We start from the raw sequence: 20,575 nt of genomic DNA, 5'->3' as shown, positions 1-20,575 counted from the left end.
AACGGGCGGAGCCGGCGCGAGCCAACCGGCCCTCTCCTCGCAGGTCCCTAAGCCTGGCCTTCCGGAGGCGCGGCCCCTGCGCCTGCTCGCCGCCGCTGCTCTGGCTCCTGCCCCCACCCCGGGCTGCGCTGGGCTGGTGGCCCGCGGCCGCCATCGCGCCGCGGCCTGGCGCCGCCCCAGAGCCCTCCTCGTCCCCTGAACCCTAGAGCTCCGGGCCGCCCAGCGGCTCCGCGGCCCAGCTCCTGCCCCGTGATCCGGGCCCGCCCCCTGGCGGCCGGGGAGGGAGGAGCCGGGCCCGCGGGGCCGCGGCCTGGGGAGAAGATGGATCTGAGAAGGCGGCGGGCCGACAGGCGGGCCGCCGGTGTTCACCCTCTGCGCACCCGCACCCGGCAAGGGCTCGCAAACCACGCATCCCGCGCACGAGGCCCCGCTCTCCAGGGGAGACGTGCCATTCCTGTGGCGACGTCCGGCATGACCCGCGCCCACGGGAACCGTGCGCTGCTGCCAGTCCCGCTTTCTCGGGAGCCCCTCTTGCCCCCGCGCGCCCCTTTCTCACACGATCGCTGCTCTCGGAGTCCCAGCCGGCCCCGCCTGCCCCGGTAGTTTGGGTATTTATTAACCTCGTTCCCCCGAACCGCTGACAGGCCTCAGGCTCCCCCCCGCACTCCTGTCCACGTTTGGATACACTGAACCCCACCCCAAAGACCCTCGGTATTTATTGTTTGCCCACACCTGGGATCTCCCCCTTCCACCTCCAGCCCTCGTGAATAAAAAGCCTCTGTGGTCTGTCCCGAGCTTGGGGTCCGCGGTGCTCGCTGTGGACGTAGTTAGGGCCTGCCCGAAGGCAAGCGTCGGCGGCCAATGGCCGGGCAGGGAGCTAGCGGGCCGCAAAGCCGACAAATCGGCCCGGAGGAGGAGGGGCGGCATTTTGACACCGGGCCAGGCGGAGGGGGCGATCGGAGGCGCTGCCCCCGCCCAGCTGTGGCCCAGCTGTGCCAGCAAGAGTCGAGAAATGGGGGGTGGGGCCGCTGGCGCGCGCTGCCCTCCTCTTGCCACCGCGCCTGCGCGGGCCATGCGCATCCGCCCCGGGAACGCAGATTGGGGGGGAAAAAGTTGCTGCAAACTTTGTGGCCCGTTTCCCCCGCCCCTCCTCCCGGCCGGACCCGCCCCCGCTGCGGAGTCGCCGGGAATTCCGAGGGGCGGAGCGCGGGCCGAGATGGAGAGTGGGGGGGCCCGCAGAGGACCCCGGCGACGGAGGCGTGCAGGAGCTCGACCTCGGGGCGGAGGGGGCTTCGAGCCCTTGACCCTCCCAGACGGCCCGTTGCCTTCTCCGTTGTCCCGATGGAAAACTGAAGCCCCGAGCCCGAGGCACACGAGCCAGGGGAGGCCGAAAGCGCGGCCGAGGCGGAGGGAAAACAAAGGGAGAATCACGGACAGACGGAGGGGGCGGGCACACAGAGACCCGGGGATCTAGAGACCCGAACGGAGCGCTGGGCCTGGCACCGGGGCCGCCTGGGGGTGCAGGACACCGCGGGATCCGCCGGGGGAGAAGATTGGGAGGGGGCGGGTGGGGGAGGGGGGCTGGGGGAAGCCCAAGGGAGGAGGAGAAGGAGGGAGGAACTTCCCAAAGTTGCAAAACATGGCTACCTTGCCCGGGGAGCCGAGCGCGGGGCCGGCGGCCGGGGGGGAGGCGGTGGCGGCGGCGGCGGCCGAAGAAGAGGAGGAGGAGGAGGCGCGCCAGCTCCTGCAAACGCTGCAGGCGGCTGAGGGTGAGGCGGCTGCGGCGGCCGGGGCCGGGGCGGGCGACGCGGCGGCGGCGGGAGCGGAGGGCCCAGGATCCCCGGGCGTCCTCGGGTCGCCCCCGGAGGCCACCGCCGAGCCGCCCACGGGCCTCCGCTTCTCGCCCGAGCAGGTAGCGTGCGTGTGTGAAGCACTGCTTCAGGCGGGCCACGCCGGCCGCTTGAGCCGCTTCCTGGGCGCACTGCCCCCAGCCGAGCGCCTACGTGGCAGCGACCCGGTGCTGCGCGCGCGGGCCCTGGTGGCCTTCCAGCGGGGCGAGTACGCCGAGCTCTACCGACTGCTCGAGAGCCGCCCCTTCCCGGCTGCCCACCACGCCTTCCTGCAGGACCTCTACCTGCGTGCGCGCTATCACGAGGCCGAGCGGGCCCGAGGCCGCGCACTGGGCGCGGTGGACAAATACCGGCTGCGCAAGAAGTTCCCGCTGCCCAAGACCATCTGGGACGGCGAGGAGACTGTCTACTGCTTCAAGGAGCGCTCCCGCGCCGCGCTCAAGGCCTGCTACCGCGGCAACCGCTACCCCACGCCCGACGAGAAACGCCGCCTGGCCACGCTCACCGGCCTCTCACTCACGCAGGTCAGCAACTGGTTCAAGAACCGGCGACAGCGTGACCGCACTGGGAGCAGCAGCGGTGCGCCCTGCAAGAGGTGAGGGGTCCTAGGGCGTGCACGCGAGCAGGGACGCGCACGTCTCTGTCTCTCCGTGGCCGTTTCCATCCAGCGGCGGCCCTGCTCCCCACCCCACCTCGGCCCCACGACGGGAGTCAGAGCGCCTACACCCGGACTCCTGCTCACACCCGGGGCATCTGCGGAACGTGCATGCGTGGGACAGGGCCCTTGCCCTGGGCACCCCTAGGCACCACTGTCCCCTCCGTATTTGGGACTGGGGGAAACCATCGGAAAAGTTGGGAGGGGGTAGGGCCCCTGCTCACCCCAACACCGAGGGAACCCTCTGACTGCCCTTCTGCCTCACCCCGCCCCGAGCTCAGGACAGCGTGGTCCCTTGCCTGTCTTTGTTGTGAAACGTGAACCTTCCACAGCTCTTGTTTCCCTGTAACCCAAGCCCTTCCCCTCCCACCCCGCACCGCTGGCCTCTCGCTCACGGCTGACGCCTGCCCTGGGGGCGGGGAGGGAGGCCCGGGCGCTGCGCTGGCATCCTGGTCGCCTGGCTGCTCCGGGCCTGCTCTCCTTTGCCTCCCCCAGAGAACGTGGGAGCGGTGGGGTCGTGGTGCCCCTGGCCTTCCACAGTGTGGGGCTGGCAGGATATGGGGAGACATCCCACGCAGCCTTCAGGCCAGAGGTATGACCCGTCTCTCTCCCGCCAGCGAGTCAGATGGGAACGCCACTACTGAGGACGAGTCCAGCCGCAGTCCGGAGGCCCAGGAGAGAGGCGTGGCCCCGGGGCCCGCAGAAGCGCCCCCTGCCCAGGGCTCCATCTTCCTGCCTGGGGCTGCACCTCCCGCCCCGTGCGCCACCGCTTCCTCCATCCTGGTGAACGGGAGCCTACTGGCCGCCGCTGCTGGCAGCTCCCCGGCCGTCCTCCTTAATGGCAGCCCTGTCATCATCAACAGCCTGGCTCTGGCCGAAGCCTCCAGCCTGGGCTCCCTGCTGCTCGCAGGGGGCAGCGCCGCCCCTCCTCCTCTTCCTCCACCGCCGCCCCCGGCGCAGCTCAGTCCCCAGGGAACCAGCGAAGCCAAGGCAGCTCTAATCCTGGACCCTCAGACTGGTGAGGTGCGGCTGGAAGAAGCCCAGCCTGAGGCCCCAGAGACCAAAGGGGCCCAAGTGGCTGGGTCTGGGCCAGCAGGAGAAGACATGGCCGGACCCCTGCCCCAAGTGGTGCCCGGACCCCCACCAGCTGCTGCCTTCCCTCTGCCCCCAGGACCAGTGCCTGCGGTGGCTGCCCCACAAGTGGTGCCCCTGTCCCCACCCCCTGGGTACCCCACTTCCCCGCTCTTGAACCTGCCCCAGGTGGTACCCTCACCCCAGGCTGTGGGGTCCCTGCAGCTGTTGGCAGCAGGGCCCAGCAGCCCTGTGAAGGTGGCGGCTGCCACAGGGCCCACCAATGTGCACCTGCTCAACTCTGGGGTAGGCATGACGGCCCTGCAGCTGCCTTCAGCCACCGCCCCAGGTAACCCTGCCACCTCGCCCAGGCCTGGGCGGGAACCTGGGGTGGTGTCTCCCTGAGGCCTGAAGAGGCTGTTTGCCATCTCTAACCTGGTGCCTTCTCCCTCAGGGAACTTGCTCCTGGCCAACCCCGTCTCCGGCAGCCCCATCGTGACAGGGGTGGCCGTACAGCAGGGCAAGATCATCCTCACCGCCACCTTCCCCACCAGCATGCTGGTCTCCCAGGTCCTGCCGCCTGGCCCTGGCCTGGCCCTGCCGCTGAAACCAGAGGCGGCCATCTCTGTGCCAGAGGGTGCCCTCCCGGTGGCCCCCAGCCCCGCCCTCCCTGAGGCACACACCCTCAGCATCAGCTCTGCACAGCAGCCAGTGCCCCCAGCAGCTGCTGCAGCCGCTGCCTCAGCCACTGGCCTGCCCTTCTCCCCGGGGCCGTCCAGCCTGGTGCCTGGCTTCCCTGCGGCCCCGGCTGAGGGGCTGATGCTGTCCCCAGCGGCCGTGCCTGTGTGGCCAGCGGGGCTGGAACTGAACTCGGGAGCTGACGGGCTGCTGGATGGGGAGAAGGGGCTGGGCTCACAGGCCCCCCATGCTGTGTTGAGGCTGCCGGACCCCGACTCCGAGGGCTTACTCCTGGGAGCCGCGGCAGAGGGTGAGGTGGACGAGGGGCTGGAGGCTGCCGAGGCCAAGGTTCTGACCCAGCTGCAGTCTGTGCCAGTGGAGGAGCCCTTGGAACTGTGAGCACCCCTGCTGACCAGGGCAGCACAGACCCTGGGCTTGGGACCCCCGAGACACAGCTGCTGTGGCCTCAGGGGGCTGCAACCTGCACTCCACCCCGGCCAGGCCCCAGAGGGGAGGGTGGGCAACGGGTGTGTGGCCCTGCCACCTGGTACTAGCTGTGTGCATGGAAAAGCTGCCTGGTGCTGGACTTCTGACCCCCCCCCCCAGCACTATTCCTGATTCCCCAACCTCCCCAGTGTGCCCAACCCCTCTGTGGGTGTCTATGGGGGGGAGGGAAGACACATGCTTCCTCTAAGGCCCCCCTCATCACCTGCAATCCCCACCCCCCCAGACCAAAGATCCCTACACCTCCCGGGGGCGGCCCTAACCCCATCTAGTTTGTGTGGTACCCAAATCGTTTATTTTTCTAGAATGTCTTCAAGCCTTCCTTCCATTCAAATAAAAGTCAAAGGCAGAACTCGGGTGTGGCCCACTGGGAGGGCAGCAAAATGCTCCATGGGAGAGACAGGCTCTGCTGGGCCTTCATTTTGGGGGACAGAGGCAGGAGGGGGCGCACAGGGAGCATGGGGGGGGGAGCTTGCCTTGGCCAGGGGCAAGGTCCCACTTGCTTAATTAATTTATTTTTTTGTTCCCAACAATAAATAAGTTATAAATAGAACAGGGAGGGATGGGATGGGGTGCACAAAACCAGGGGTGCAGCCATTGGATTTTGAGGGACTGGGGGTGGAAGAGGAAGGGCCTGCGGAACTCAGTCCCCTGTATTTCATCTGGGGTCTCCTTCCTGCGCCCCCAACACAGAATGGGTGGGGTGGGGAGTGTCACACACGTACTCCCTTGGGACTGCTCAGGGGTGCCCACTCCCCATCATTGCAGGAGGGTGCAGGGACAGCTGCCCTTGTCCGCTCCTCTCTCTGCTGCCTGGGCCGCCCGGGCTCTTTCAGCCAGCAGCTGGTAGAAGGGTTTGGGGGTGTCCCAGTCCTCTTCGCTGCTGGAGCTTCCTCTCTTCACGATGCGGTTGTGCTGGCGGCTGAAGCGGCGTGCCTTGGTGCTGCGAGAGACAGCTCAGCGTGGGGGGGGGGGTCCCCTGGCTGCACCGGGGGCCCTTGGGGAGGGGTCTGCTCCCAGCAGCCTGATCATCCTCAAGTCTGTCTTGACGCCCCTCAGCGCAGCCAGCACCCACCCTGTGTGCTCCGGGGGGCATGGAGGGGCGCCCCCAAGGCCCTCTCGGCCAGCCTCCCCGGGCAGACCCAACTCGCTCACCAGTACGGCTTCCGTTCCTGCAGGGTCATGTCGCGCCACAGCTGGGCTAGCTCCTTGGTGGCGGCCGTGGACGCGGTCCCCGGGCAGGCCCTGGGCCGGATAGCAGGGAAGAGGGAGTCACCTGGGGGCCGAGGGGGCCCCACTGCTGGGGAGGAGGTGCCCTTGTCCTCACGGGCCAACCCATGCCGTCGGGAGTCCTGCAGCCCAGGCCTCAGAGTGGGCCCGGAATGGCTGCGCGTCAAGGTGCTGGCGGCCACCCACGGCAGGGAAAGGGCTGCTCCCCTCGGGTCCTGCCCTGTGCAGGGGACCCAGAGTGCGAGAGAGGGACGTAGGGGGCGGAGTCACTGCGTGGGCGGGGTTTCGCGATGGGCGTGGTCGCAGGTAGAGGACAGGGCTCCGTGGTGGGCGTGGTTGCACCCTGAGGGCGGGGCTTCAGGAGGGGTGGAGTTTCAAGAGGGCCGGGTTTCGGAAAGGGCATGGTCGCAGACTGGGGGCGGGGCTTCATGATGGGGCAGGTCACAGGTGGAGGGTGGGGCGGAGTCCTGGGATAAAGGTGGGTCTCCGGGATGGGCGGGACTTCGTGTGGGCGTGGTCGCAACATGGGGGCGGGGCCGCATGGTGGAGCAAAGCTGAGGGTGGGTCTGTCTGAGGGGCGGAGCGCCGGTGGGGCGTGGTCACGGTCTGGGGCGGGGCTTCCATGGCCGCGGCCCCGCCCCCTCGCACGCACCGTATGTACTGCTTGCGGTTCATGCGGCAGAACATGATGAAGCCGTTGACGCACTTCTTTTTGGGCGCGGCGGCGCCGGTCGCCTTCTTGGCCTCCTTGGGCCCGGCCGGGCTGGCGGCCTTCTTCTTGGCCGGGGGCGCAGGGCTCGGGGTCCACGTGCTGTCCCGGTCTTCGTCGCTGGAGCGCGGCGAGCCTGCGGGGTCGGCCCAGGGGCTCTGCGCGGGGAGGCCGGGGCGTCAGCCGGGGCCTAACCGGGGCCCCGACCCCCTTAAGCCCGGGCCGGCCGGGGCCTCACCTCTGCTGCCTGACTGGACTCCGAGTCCCAGTCGGTGTCGGTGAGCTCGCTGCTGGAGCCGTCCTCGCAGTGGTCCAGCGCCTGCGAGGCCGAGCCCGGGGTGGAGGGCTCCGGGAGCCCTTGCGGGGCTTCACGGGGCTCGTCCTGGAGAGAAAGACAGGAGGCGGGGAGCGGGGATGGCCAGGTGGGTCTCCCCAGGCCCAGCAGCCCATGGACATTCCAGCCACAGCGGGGCGATCTGTGGCTCCCCATCTTCTAGCCACTGGGTTGCAAGATCAAGTCCGGCTCCCATCAGCCAGGGTCGGGGAGTCAGGACCTGCAGTCGGGTTTCCCACGTGAGTGGCAAGGGTCCCTTCTTCTGCCACCTTCCCAGGGTGTCAGCAGAGAGCTGGAGTGGCGGTGGAGCAGCTCCCGAGGGAGCTCCATCCACCCCCCAACCCCCAGGGCCAGCCTGTTCTCCAAGCGCAGAGCAGAGCAGACCGGCAGCAGCCTAGGGGCTGTGCTGCTTCAGGCCAAGCTCTGTGCGTACATTTCATCCGCAAAACTGTGGAAACCATGCATGCCTCGCCGCAGGGTGGAGGGGCAGTGCCCGCGCTTGAGTCTTCCAGCCCAGCCCCAGCTCACATGCAGCAGGACGGGGGAAGACAAGACCCCTGCCCAGCATGGGGGAGGTCTGGATGGAGCTCTGGGCCTCGTCCTGCCTGTTGCAGCCACTGGGGCAGAGAACCAGTGGCTAGAAAGATGCGTTCTGTCGCCCTCTCGTTTGCTCTCTCTGCTTTTAGCAGGACATTTTGTTCCTACCACCACTTCAGTTACTTGGGGAGGTGACACAGGAGAAGCAGCAGGCCACAGCCAGGGCTACCTCCTGTCGCCCCACAGAGATGAGAGCGTGGCTGCAGTGGTTGGCTGAGGGGCCTGGCGGGAGGCAGGCAGGCAGGCAGGCCCACGATGGGAGTTGTTCTTGCCATCTCTGTGTCCTGGTGTGGTGTGCAATGTGGCCACACAGACCCTGCGTCATGGCTGTCCAGCTCTGCATGGAGGTTTGCTTGGAGCCTGGTGCCGCTGTGTGTTTCAGTCCCCTGTGTGCGGCTCAGCCCCCGTGTGTGTGTGCTGGTCCAGTGGGCCAGGTGCTCGGAGCAGGGCAGGGCGTGTGAGGCCCAGGGGATGCCTGAACTGAGCAGTGAGGGATGTGTGGACAGACGTGGGACAGATGGTCGGACCAGGCCTACCTGGGGTGGTGCCACAGCCGGCGTAGAGGGAGATGATGGCTCAGGATCCAGGAGGACATCTTCAAACAGAGCTGTGGGGTTGGGGGGAGACCCGCGGGCTCGGGCCCCGCTCCTCCCCAGCGTTGGTGTTGGGGATCACCCACTGGGTGCAGCCCCAGCTCTGCTCACCACGCACACGTGCCAGGCTGCCGTGCATCTGCCTGCAGGCCTGGACACTGGGAGGGCACTCCCTCTGCCCACCACCCCACTGTGTGCCCAGCCAGCACCAGGCAGGCCCCTGGAGCTCACCCTGGCTCAGGTCCTCCATGCTGTCCTCCAGGATTTGCTCGGGCAGCAGTGAGTTGGGGGAACTGAGCAGTGAAGGGCTGAGCACGCTCCAGGAATCCACCTGAGGAGGCTCCAGGGACAGTGGACTCCCTGCCGAAGGGGGGGACGTTAGGCAGCCTCAGGGCGTGCCCCACCCCCAACACTGCGTCCACCTTTGAGGTGGTGCCCAGACATTGGGCAAGTGACTGTGGGGTATCCATGTGGGGTTCCCTGTGGAGGAAATGACTAGATATGGGAGGCCAGACGCCATCAGGAATGGTAAATAAATAATGAGTAAATAAATAATAATTATTAATTAATTAATTAATAAGTAAATCACATGCCAGATCCCAGCTACAGGTGTATTAAGAAAGACTCCGAGAGAGTGTCTGGGCTCAAGGGAGTGGCTGCATAGCAACCAGGGCTGAGTGACAGTGGCCGTATAGCAACCGGGGCTGAGTGACAGTGGCTGCATAGCAACCAGGGCTGAGTGACAGTGGCCGTATAGCAACCAGGGCTGAGTGACAGTGGCCGTTTGACGGATGTCCACTGTCAGATCTCTACCCCTCCCACCCCGCAGCACTGCTGTTACCATGGGGGGTGCGCTCTGGGCTCCATGCAGGGAGCCAGGGGTCAGCACCTGGGGCCTCCTGGTCCACGTCCCAGCTGGGGTCGAAGAGCATTAGTTCCTGCCTGTAAGAAGGTGGGGTTCCAGAGCCCCTGTGTGAGCAGAGATGGGCAGCAGACAGGGGCAGGAGGGGGAGCAGGGCAGGGTTTGTGGTGGAGGGGGGTGGGAACAGGGGTGCTGTTGAATGGGAGCTCATGGGGAGAGGTGAGATGACTGGGGCCCACAGAAGGGCCCAGCGGGATATGAGGTCCCAAACTAAGGGCTGAGGGGGACGCGGAAGGCTGCCAGCCCATGCAGGGCACGGCCAAGGTCTGTGTGTTAGAAAAGCCCCTGGGGTGGGGGCAGAGGGGAAGGGGAGTCATGTGGGGCAGCTGCAGGCCACAGGCTGCAGGGCAATGCTGCCTGGAGTACCCGCTGAGGCTGGCAGCCAGCACCCCTGAGTTCTCTTGGGGCTCCCTTACCAGGGACAGAACAGTGTCTGGTTGAGAAAATGAATCCCCTCTGCACCCTCCTGGGGTTCCAGGGTCAGCGCACTCTGGTCTGGGTTTGCACAGTCACCGGCTGTGGGGAGAACCGGGGCGGCCACTCGGCTGTAGATGGGAGACCCCGAGGCGCGATCCTGCCTCCAGTCAAAACCTCAGACTGCAGGGACAGGGTGGGGGGCTGCCCTGGTGGCTCCTGAATCCCGCCTCCTTCTCAGAAGCTGGGAGGAAGGGGCTGGCGTCGTGGGATACGTCACCACCTGCAGAGCCCTCATTCTGTATCAGAGCCCCAGTTCTAGTTCTGGCTGCTTTGATTCCAATCCAGCTTCCCGCTCACATGCCTGGGAGGGCTGTGGACGGTGGCCCAAGTGCTTGCTTGTGTCTCTGCCACCCATGGGGGAGCTCCAGGGGAAGCTCCAGGCTCCCAGCCAGGTAGCGCCTCTGTCACAGATGTGGCACGTGACTTGGCCATTGCAGAGGTCTTCGGGAAAAAGGGGCTGGATGGTTACATGGAGGAAGGAGCTGTCCCTGAGGCCACAGGTTCGAGCCCTGTGTTGCCCTCTGCACCAGCTCTTTGCTGGATACATCATCACACCTGCCCCTAGCTAAGTTTCTTACGGAGGTCCCTGCCCGGTCCCTGGCTCTGCCACCTGAGGTCCACACCCAAAGGTGAGCCTGCTCTGCTCCCACCCCTCATGGCCCCATGACAGAGCCTGAAATGAAGAAAACCAGGAAGCTGACCACAAGTTTCGTGGGGCCCTCCAGCCTGCCGTGGTACCCAGCACTGTGTCTGGACCCAGCAGGCACCCAGAAAGAAGCCTAAAACAAGGTGTCAGGAAGAGAGAAGAGACCCACGGGGCAAGTCAGAGCAGGCGACGTCCTCGGCCGGGTCCAGCAAAGTCAGCAGGCCCTGACTGGCCTCTCCGTCACCCCAGGCAGCCTTGGGGAGATCGCAGGGCTCCCCATGTCTCAGGGGAGTGGTGGATCCCCCTGGCTGCTCTAGGGGCAGGGCCAGCAGCTCCTCTGGCTTCTCCAGGGACAGGCAGCGGCGAGGGTTTCGGTCTGAGATTTGTGGCTCTGAGGAGACAAGCAAACAGAAGTTAGAAGGCTCCCTAGGTGATGGTGGCGAAATAGTGGGGGGGGGGGGCGGGAGGGAGGCGGGCTGACGGTTCCTCCAAAAGTGGGCTCTGGCTGATTGGCAGCTTTGAGAGTGTGGCTTGGCCTGCTGACTCACCTTTCCAGAAAGATCCATCCCTTCATCCTCAGGTTGGGTCACTTGGTCCAACCCCTATCCACCCATAAAGGTGACCTTAGGAGCTTTATGCAAATATAGATGCCCAGGCTGCACACTGGACCTGTGACACGCAACTTCAGGTACATGGGGCCCGGGCACTGGTGTTGAACTCAACTCCCACAGACGAAAGTATAGCCGGGTCCCCAAATCCCCAGTGACCCCGATATGGGCTGTAGGCATCACAACCGCTGCCCGAATGGCGGGCCACTGTCTTTCCAAGTTCTCCACATTCAGCGAGAGGAAGGGACATTCGTGTGTTAGCAACAAGGCAACACATGCTTGGATCTTTCTGCCACCCAACATCCCCAGACACCCTGCTCCAGGGACAGTGGCCACACACCCACAGCAAATGAGTCCCTGACTGGCAGCTCCCACTCCTGGACCCTGCCTGTGGGTTCCTCCACGGAAGTGGAGCCCACGCAGGCTCTTCTGTGGGCTTCAGGTCAGGGGGGCAGATGCTGCAGTTTCAACAGAAGAATCCAAGACTTGGAGCTGGGACCCCAGGGAGGGAAGACCCTGGGGAGATGGATACAATGGAGGGGAGATCCCAGGGAGGAGGGACCCCAGGGAAGGGAGACTCCAGGGAGGGGGCATGCCAGGGAAGGAGGACCCCAGGGAGGGGAGACCTAGAGGACTTGGGCCCCGACATAGCTTGCAGCGTTGACCCCCCTGTAACCCCGACTTCCTGCTGGTACCTGGCCCTCGGGTCAGCTTCTTCTTCCGAGGTTTTGGGCAGATGCCCCAGAGACAGGGTTTGCAGGAGAGTGGTGAGCTGGAAGGGGTGGCGTGTCTCTGCCGTGCTGGGCCAAGGGCTGAGTTCCGAGCCATCCCTGCGTGGGACGGAGGGAAGGGGGAAAGATGGGTTCAGAGCCCCAGCCTCAGCGCCTCCTATTGTGTCTTCCACACCGTGGCACTTCCAAAACCTGGGATAGACGAGGTTGCCCAGCCCAGAGGGAGAGGTTCAGGGCAGAAACCCAGGCCACCCCCGGGGCTCCTCAGGACTCCGAGCGCCTTAAGGCAGGAGCAATGCAGCCCCTACAGGGGCTCCTATCCCAATCAGTCCCCCTCCTACCTTCCCCAACACTGCCCACCCCTGAGGTCATCCCCTACCTGTAGTCTTGGGCCTCTCCATTCACTGTGACAGTGCCAGGCCAGGGCCCATCAGCTCGTGGTGGCAACTCTGGTCCCAGCCCATCACCTCGCTTCATACCCAGGTCACCATGCTACCACCAGCACTGAGCTCACCAAGGCTCTGCCCCAACTTAATCCCCTGCCCTTCTCCCTCCATAGCCAGAAGTCAGAGCCCCCCAGGATCTGGTTACTGGTCCCCTTGGTGCTGCTGCACCCCAACCTCCTGTCCTCCTTGCGTGTGTGTGTTTAATATTTATTTATTTATTTGAGTAGGCAGAATTACAGAGAGATCTTCCTTCTACTGGTGCACTCTCTGAACAGCCGCATTAGCCCAGAGCTGGGTCAGTCTGAAGCAGGGAGTCTGGAGCTTCTTCTGGGTCTCCCATGTGGATGCAGGAGCCCAAGACCCTGGGCCAACTTCCACTGCTTTCCCAGGCCACGTGAGCAGGGTGCTGGATCACAGGGGGAGCAGCTGGGACTCAAACCAGTGCCTATATGGGATGCCAGGGGCTGCAGACGGCAGCTTTGCCCCTGCCCGGGGGTTTCACACAGCAGTGCCAAGCCTGCGCCTGACATGCCCCAGCGCTGGGCGACACCTCCCAGTGCAGAAGAACTCACTGGGCACTCAAACACGGAGGGAGGAGCGGCCTCCGTGCTGACTGGCAGACACCGGAACACCCAGAAGCTGATGCCACCAAGAAACGTCTGAGTCAGGATGTGCCCCAGGGCCCCCACCTCCCCGTCTGGGTCCCTGCAGCCCCCCAACACACACACACACACCCCGCTCGCCTGTCCCCAGACATTCCACGTGGGCCTCCCCGGGCCTGCACTGGCTTGTTCATCCTGGCTTCCCCCTGTGCCCCGAAGGCCCAGTTCCCAGGTTGGCGCTCCTCGAAGTTCCCACAGCATCCGCCCCTCCGCGACCTTGGGCTTCATCCTCTCCCCTGCCACGCTGGGAGACTCAGGACTTGCCCGAGGAGCAGGTGCCAGGAAAGCTGGCCTAGCTACTCACCGCCCGCTCCACTGCCCACGTCCGCAGTGTGAGGCCTGAGCAGTGCCCTGGTGGCATCAATGTGTCTGTGGAGGTACTGAATGTACTGCAAGACATGCAGCAAGATCTCCTTCTGTGAGCGAGATAAAGATGGGCTGAGGACAAACGCACGGACAGACGGACGGCCGTGGGGAGGCAGGGCGTAGGACCACGTCAGGACAGGAAGGCTGTGGGGTGCCCCGACACTACCCCACGCACCACCTCTTCAGTGGGCAGGGGTGTTCCCGATGGCCTGTCCAACCCTAACAGTGGACACAGGGGTTCCTGCTAACGGAAATAAGGCTCAGGGTTAGAGGCAGAGCTGAGATCCCAATCCAGGGTTGCGTGTCTCCTGAACCACTGTAAAAAAAAAAAAATCATATTTATTTACTTATTTGAAAGACACAGCAAGGAGTAAGGTGAATGAGCAAGCGAGAGATGCTCTCATCCCATGTCGGAGTGCCTGGCTCACTTGGGAGCTAGCTTCCTGCTCATGCGCACCCTGGCAGGCCGCAGGTGTAGCTTGAGTGCTGAGGTCCCTGTCACCCACGTGGACGACCAGATGCAGTGCTGGGCTCTTAAACACGGCCTGGCTCAGCCGTGGCTGTCGTGGGCATTTGGGGAAGTGACCCAGCAGATGGACGCTCTCCTATCTACCTGCCTTTCAAATAAAAGAAAAACACATTGATTAAAAACAAAAAATAAGTTCCCACTTTAGCTTGGCACCAGAGGCATGTCTTGGCTCCCTACGGGGCCACACAGGGCCACCTACCCATTGCGACCTTGAGGACACAGAGGACACCACAGGACCTGTCCTCCTCCCTGTCACAGCTTGGGGGACACTTGCGCCTCTGCTGGGAACCAGCAGTTATGTCACCCTGCCCCACTTTTTTTTTTAAAGATACGGTTATTTTTTAATTTAAGATATGGTCTTTTTTGTTTTGTTTTTCTTGTTTGTTTTTGTTTTCTTTTAGATATGGTTATTTTTTTAATTGGAAAGATTTACAGAGTAGGAAACCCAGAAAGATCTTCCATCTGCTGGTTTACTCCCCAAGTGACCACAGCAGCCAGAGCTGAGCCAACCTGAAGCCAGCAGTGTCTTCCAAGGCTCCCACACAGGCATGTGGCCCATCCTCCGCAGCTTTCCCAGGTGCATTGCATGGGAAGTGCATGGGAAGTGCAGCTGACAGGACTCAAACCAGCACCCCTGTGGGATGCCAGCGTCACAGGTGCAGGGTTAGCTCACGATGCCACCATCGCGGCCCCTATGCCCCCTTGCTTTTGAGCCGAGCAGCATGAGGAAGCAGCAGAGGGCTCAGGGCTCACGGCTGTTTCCCTTCTGCTTCTCTCGACCTCCTCATCCTGACGTGGTGAACTTCAGCAACTCTGGCTGAGGGCAGGTCAATCCCCTCAGCCACATCGGTGTGCGGGGTGAGGGGGTTAGCCTGGCCTTCCAGGGACCCGCCCCCATCTGCCACTCACGGAAGGCTCCTAGCTTCCTCTGGGCCCCGTACCTTGGTCAGCTTCTTCGGACCGCTCTGAAGGGGCACAGGCAGCAGTAGGGCCAGCTCCTGTAGCTTGCTGCTGTGGTTTTTTGTCTTACTCCTGTTTGGGGGGAACAAGAATTGGGTTGGGTGAACACATTCACAATCAAAGTAGGCACCTGACTCCCAGATCACACTCCCAAGCCAAGGAACCCCAGGGCTCATCTGGGCTCATATTCTCCTTTAAACACCTGGATCAACCTGGACACAATGGTTCAAATGGCTAATCCTCCACCACCAAGTGCCAGCATCCCAGATGCGTGCCGGTTCATGTCTCAGTTGCCCCACTTCCCATCCAGCTCCCTGCTTGTGGCCTGGGAAAGCAGTCGAGGACGGCCCAAAGCCTTGGGACCCTGCACCCACGTGGGAGACCCAGAGGAAGCTCCTGGCTCCTGGCTTTGGATTGGCTCAGGTCTGGCCGTTGCAGACAAGCTTTCCCTCAATCTCTCCTCTCTGTATATCTCCCTTTCCAATTAAAAAAGTAATAATAAATAAAGCTTTAAAAAAAATCATCCCATTGGAAAAAGCCAAGGTTCAAACCCTTCATGTGGCATGTGAAAGGGAGACACAGATCCCCCAGATATGTGTCCCTTCCTCAGACGATCACAGTGGCCAGACTAAAGCCAGGAGCTGGGACTCCACCCAGGTCTCCCACGTGGGCGTAGGGGCCCAAGCACTTGGGCCATCTTCTGCTGCTCTCCCAGGCCTTTAGCAGGAAGCTGGATTGGAAGTGGATCCATCAGGACACAAAACAGCACTCCAGGAAGGAATGTCCGCGTTGTCAGCAGCAGCTTAACACACGGCACCACAACACGAGTCTGAGGTGGACAGTGTCGTCTTGCCTGCTGGGTTCTAGGCTGACTGACCCACTGCCTGCAGGAAGGCCAGTGTCTCAGGCAGGTGTATTCGCCGGGAGCTGGATGGGAAGCAGAGCAGCTGGGACACGAATAAGCGTGCATATGGGATCCTGGCGCGTGCAAGTTGAGGACTTAGCCACTGGGCCATCATGCTGGGCCCAACTTTCGATACTTTTTTAAAAAAAGATCTATTTATCTTTATTGGTAAATCGGAACTATAGAGAAGGAGAGACAGAAAGATCTTCCATCTACTGGTTCACTCCCCAAGTGGTCCCAATGTCTGGAGCTAAGCTGAAGCCAGGAGTCAGAAACTTCTTCCAGGGCTCCCACGTGGGTGCAGAGTCCCAAGGCTTTGGGTCATCCTCGACTGCTTTCCCAGGCCACAGGCAGGGAGCTGGAAGGGAAGTGGAGCAACCGAGACATGAATTCAAGCCATATGGGATCCTAGCGTGCAAGGCAAGGAATTAAAGATTTATTTATTTTTATTGGAAAGTGAGATATACAGAGAGGAGGAGAGAGAGAGGAAGATCTACCCACTGATTCACTCCGCAAGTGACTGCAATGGCTGGAGCTGAGCTGATCTGAAGCCTGGAGTCAGGAGCTTCTTCTGGGTCTCTCACGCGGGTGCAAGGTCCCAAGGCTTTGTGCCATCCTTCACTGCTTCCCCAGGCCACAAGCAGGAGGCTGGTTGGGAGGCAGGGATGCCAGGACACGAAGCAGCACCCATATGGGATCCTGTGCAAGGTGAAGATTTTAGCCACTAGGCCACCGCGCCAGGCCCCATCCTGATACTTTTTAAAGGCTCCTAAAAATGTTCTAATTTCTTTTTTAAGTTAGACGAAAAAGAATGCAATCCAATCTCTATTATATTGGTCTTTACATCAGTGCTATCATACACTGCCACTTCTTTATTTTATTTTGCATTTGTAGAAGCAGAGCAAAATGACCCAAGGGAGTGAAGAAGGATCAAGAGAGCGAAATGGCTCCAGGTCCTTCAATGTCATCATGCAGCCCTGGCTGTCGCTCTAACTTGTATAACAACACTGGTATGCAGGAGGTTCCCAGGACCTATGCGTCCCCCTGAGGCTTCCGTTGCGCTGCAGTGAGTAAAGGCACGCTTTGGGATGCCTGCCTTTTCTGTGAAGGTGCTGATTTGGGTCTTGGCTGCTCCACTCCCAATCCAGTGCCCTATGAATGTGCTTGGGAAGGTGACAGAGGATGGCCCAAGTGCTTGGGTCCCCGCACCCCACGTGCAACATCTGGATGGAGTCCTATGTTCCTGGCTTTGGCCTGCCCAGCCCTGGCTAGTGCCAGCATTTAGGGAGTGAAAGAGCAGGTAGAAAATCTTTCTTTGTGTTTCTCTCTCTCTCTCTCTCTCTCTCTCTTTTTTTTTTTTTTTTGCAATTCTTTCAAATACTTTAATTTAAAAATAGGTAAAAATTAAAAAAAAAAAAAGCCTATTAGGACCAACTTTGTGGTAGAGTGGATTAAGTGGCTGCCTGAGATTCTGGATATCAGAGCATTGGTTTGAATCCCAGCTGCTCCAGTTCCAATCCAGTTCCCTGCTAATGTGCCTGCGGAAAACAGTAGCTGATGGCTCAGTGGCTGAGCCTCTGGCAGCCGTGCAGGAGGCCCAGATGGAGCCAGGCTCCTGGCTTCTGCCTGGCCATTTGGGTATTGAAACAACGGATGCAAGATCTGCCTCTTTGCGTCTTTCCCTCTCTCTGTAATTCTAACTTTCAAATAAATAAATACATTTTCAAAGGGGGCGTGGGCTGGCATGTTGGCTTTTCATGCTAATCCTCTGCCTATGACTCTGGCATCCCATGTAGGCACCTGTTTCAATCCCAGCTGTTCCACTTCCCATCCACCTCCCTGATTGTGGGCTGGGAAAGCAGCAGAAGATGGTCCAAAGCCCTGGGACCTCTGTGCCCATGTGTGAGACAAGGTAGGAGTTCCTGTCTCCTGGCTTCAGATGGAACCAGCTCTGGCCACAGTGGCTCCTGAGAAGTGAGCCAACAGATGGAAGATCTCTCTTTCTGTACTTCTGATTCTCAGGTAAAATAAATAAATTTACAAAAAGACTCTCAGACTGTCCAAAACTTGGGGCTCTTGGGGTGTGGGACTTGCGCAGGGCGATGCTGAAGCCTGCTTCCTCATGTGTTGCCATATAGACCGGTGGCTCTCATGCCAGCAGGGGCCTTCGCGAAGACGCTGGCAAACAGAATGCCCAGTCAACGCTGTTATTACTCCTGGCAGGATGAGGATTCTTGGCTGTGGCTGGGGGCCGAGGGACGGAACTGTTACCTGTCCCCAGGGTCCGGGGCCTCTGCACTGGTTCCAGGCCCTTCTGGGAAGGCCACGTGCCTGCTGGGAGCCAACATCTGCGCAAAGGAAAAAGAAAGAAGTAAGGGCGCTCTGGGATATGGGGAGCAAACAGATGCCCTCCAATTCCCCCACAGCACGTGGGCCATCCAGGGACCTCAAACATGGGTCTGGAGAAGTTGTAAGCTCCAAAGCCTAAAACTCCACGTTGAAGTCCATCAAATTCCAAACTGTAAATGTAGGCTCCCCCAGATCAGGATCTAAAGCCGCACATTTTGGAAGGTGGCCTCTGGAATTTTGACAGGAGTGGGGTGACATCACAGCCAGGGCTGAGCCCTCTGGTTTGTTCCCTCGGTACAGTGCTAGGAGAGCACTCAAGTTCTGACCTGAAGTGCTCCAAGTGAACTCCTAGCACCACAAAAGGAGTCCTCCTAAACCTACATCCCCACTCCTATCACTGCAAGATGCCTAACCCCAAGCTGACAACTTTGCCTTTCCAACAGGGAAGTCAAGTCACATACCTGAGAACCCAGTCCACAGCCTTGACCCTGAGCGCCCTAGTCCTAAAGCAAAACAAAGTTCAGCACCGCCCCCACCCCCTGTCCCCAAGCTCCCTTTCCACTCCGGCCAACCCAAATCCTCAACTTTGATTCAGAGGTTAACATCCAGACTTCCAGAACTCCAAACTGCCACTTCAGGTCCTCCTACTGTGAGTCTGACCCCAGGACCCCAATATACCCCAGCTTCCACCTCCCCAAATTAGGACTGCACCAGTCCAACAGTCAAAGTTCCTCGTCACAAATCCAAGACTTTACATTCCAAAAACCCAGTTCCCTCCAGCCCCAAATCTTCCCACCTCACCCCATCCCATACTGTTGCCTCCCCTCCCTTCCCCCCCTCACTACCCACCCAGCGCTTCTGTCAATCGAACTCCCGCAGGGATCCCCAAACTCAGCCCTCCTCTCAGCCTTGAACTCCACACTCAAACCCTTGCCTCACACCCACGGCCCTGCACCCAGGGGTCTGCCTCATCCCCCCTCCTCCCCACTTCGTCCCCCTAGAGAACTGGCAGGCGCCAAGTGCCACTCCTTAGGGACCTGTGGGCTTCACCCGACGCCAGCTGCTGCAGTTGGGGAGTCCTCGGGCCTTCTCCCCACTGGGTGCCTGACCGCTTCGGGCCATGCAAAATGGCGCTAGGTGGTCCCCCTTCTGGTTCCACGCTGGCTCCACACTCTGGAGCCCGATCAGACTCCAGGTCTTGCACTGGGCCCCTTGCCACCCGCAACTCTGCCCCCTGGGGGGAGGCTGAGGTTGAGGGGGTCTTTCTTCCTCCAGGGATGGCTTGCTGCTACTGCAAGCCTCGGGTTACCCACCCCTCGAGTGCTCGTAGAGTCTGCCGTGGGCTTGAATTCCGAGGGTGCTAAGCGTTCGAGGCCTGAAGCACAGACCAGGAGGGAACGCCTGAGGGCAGGCCACACCCCCTGCAGTTCCCGCCAAGACCTGTGGGAGAGCGTGGAGGGGGCAGCTGTGCGCACGCGCGGGCCGGGGTGGGCACGGCCTCGCGCCTCCCCAGCGCCTGGGGGCGCATGGCAACAGGGGCGCACGGCAACAGGGGCGCATGGCGCATGGCAACAGGGGTGCACAGCAACGTGCGCGCCAGAATGCCGACCAATCAGCGTCCAGGCAGCAGTCCGCCTGTTTTTTTGCCAGCCCTGCCCCTGAGGAGTCACACCTTCCAGGGTGTTCGAAGCGTAAATGAGAGAGAGTCGGGGTATCCCCCAACTGCCAATTCTGAGATTGGGCCACATGGGGCTGCTTGTCCTTCCACATGCCCACTCCCATTTTCCACTTTGTCCTTGTGGTGCGGGTCTGATGAAGGCCCGATCCACTGTGGGTGCAGCCCTCATGCACGCTGGGAGGCCAATCACAGTCTCCCATGCAGACATGAGGGAATCAGTGAGCCGGGGCCCCAGGTACCCCAAGAACACTACACTGGGATGCGAGTCCCCTCACCAAGAGGTAAATGCAAGTTCCATTCTCGCTGCATGACAAGGATGGTCAGGATGGGCGGGGACGGGCGAGCTAGCCACTCCTGGAGGAGACAGGCCAGTAGTCCACCGCTTATCAGTCGTTTCCTTGGATCAGAGGTAGACTCCTCTTGCTTTTGCTTTTTTTTTTTTTTTAAAGATTTTATTGTTATTGGAAAGCCAGATATACAGAGAGGAGGAGAGACAGAGAGGAAGAGCTTCCATCCGATGTTTCACTCCCTAAGTGAGCCGCAACGGGCCGGTACGCGCCGATCCGAAGCCGGGAACCTGGAACCTCTTCCGGGTCTCCCACGCGGGTGCAGGGTCCCAAAACTTTGGGCCGTCCTCGACTGCCCTCCCAGGCCACAAGCAGGGAGCTGGATGGGAAGTGGAGCTGCCGGGATTAGAACCGGCGCCCATATGGGATCCCGGGGCTTTCAAGGCAAGGACTTTAGCCGCTAGGCCACGCCGCTGGGCCCCTCTTGCCTTTACTTTTGGGCACACGGAATGGTCAGGGCTCTGGTGGTCTGCAAGAGATCTGGTATGGGTTGAGCGGGTATGAAACACAGGCGCAGGTTCCAAACAAGATCCTGGAATATGTGTTATTTTAGACCATGCATGAGGGCTCAGAGGTTTTTGCACCAAAAGAAACCTTCCTGTGCATTCAGATTTGCCGTGAGCTTTCTAAAGCACCGTTTTAGATCCTTCTAGGAGCCGTGATGTGGACCCCGATGCATGGTCGTCCCTCCCTCATCCGGACTGAGTTTTTCTTTTCTGTGAGGTAGGA

The 20,575-nt window shown here is 61.3% G+C and overlaps 3 protein-coding genes across 5 annotated transcripts in view; 2 read left to right on the top strand and 1 right to left on the bottom strand.

Moving 5' to 3' along the window:
- Nucleotides 1–794, top strand: part of DMPK (DM1 protein kinase) — an 8,987-nt gene extending 8,193 nt beyond the window's left edge. For all 3 annotated transcript variants that reach the window (XM_058674365.1, XM_058674364.1, XM_058674363.1), the window contains one exon: nucleotides 44–794. In XM_058674365.1, the coding sequence (XP_058530348.1) occupies nucleotides 44–199 (156 nt within the window). In that variant the 3' untranslated portion in view covers nucleotides 200–794. The remainder of the gene's footprint in view (nucleotides 1–43) is intronic.
- A 780-nt stretch (nucleotides 795–1,574) lies between these two features.
- On the top strand, nucleotides 1,575–4,653 carry SIX5 (SIX homeobox 5). The gene is made up of 3 exons (XM_058674362.1): nucleotides 1,575–2,445; nucleotides 3,123–3,925; nucleotides 4,031–4,653. The coding sequence occupies exons 1-3, from the start codon at nucleotides 1,640–1,642 to the stop codon at nucleotides 4,651–4,653; spliced, it is 2,232 nt and encodes a 743-aa protein (XP_058530345.1). The 5' UTR covers nucleotides 1,575–1,639.
- An 864-nt stretch (nucleotides 4,654–5,517) lies between these two features.
- On the bottom strand, nucleotides 5,518–18,003 carry MEIOSIN (meiosis initiator). Its single transcript, XM_058673940.1, has 14 exons — nucleotides 17,919–18,003; nucleotides 17,744–17,820; nucleotides 14,550–14,640; nucleotides 13,018–13,129; nucleotides 11,570–11,704; nucleotides 10,436–10,657; nucleotides 9,560–9,659; nucleotides 9,063–9,163; nucleotides 8,453–8,581; nucleotides 8,165–8,235; nucleotides 6,936–7,079; nucleotides 6,641–6,855; nucleotides 5,914–6,003; nucleotides 5,518–5,701 (listed from the first exon to the last, which is right to left on the bottom strand). The coding sequence occupies exons 1-14, from the start codon at nucleotides 17,925–17,927 to the stop codon at nucleotides 5,518–5,520; spliced, it is 1,680 nt and encodes a 559-aa protein (XP_058529923.1). The 5' UTR covers nucleotides 17,928–18,003.
- Between the last annotated feature and the right edge of the window lie 2,572 nt (nucleotides 18,004–20,575).

This window comes from Ochotona princeps, chromosome 16 (assembly GCF_030435755.1).
Source record: "Ochotona princeps isolate mOchPri1 chromosome 16, mOchPri1.hap1, whole genome shotgun sequence".
NCBI lineage: Eukaryota > Metazoa > Chordata > Mammalia > Lagomorpha > Ochotonidae > Ochotona > Ochotona princeps.
The sequence above is the reverse complement of the archived record's forward strand: the minus strand, read 5'-3'. Positions and strand labels throughout refer to the sequence as shown.

Coding starts and splice junctions, on each gene's coding strand:
- SIX5 (XM_058674362.1), top strand. CDS start 1,640: ATGGCTACCTTGCCCGGGGAGCCGAGCGCGGGGCCGGCGGCCGGGGGG. Junction 2,446..3,122: donor AGCGGTGCGCCCTGCAAGAG/GTGAGGGGTCCT, acceptor CTCTCCCGCCAG/CGAGTCAGATGGGAACGCCA. Junction 3,926..4,030: donor GCCTTCAGCCACCGCCCCAG/GTAACCCTGCCA, acceptor CTTCTCCCTCAG/GGAACTTGCTCCTGGCCAAC.
- MEIOSIN (XM_058673940.1), bottom strand. Junction 9,660..10,435: donor CGCCTGCTCTGACTTGCCCC/GTGGGTCTCTTC, acceptor TTCTCCCCACAG/CCGGTGACTGTGCAAACCCA. Junction 6,004..6,640: donor AACCGCAAGCAGTACATACG/GTGCGTGCGAGG, acceptor TATCCGGCCCAG/GGCCTGCCCGGGGACCGCGT.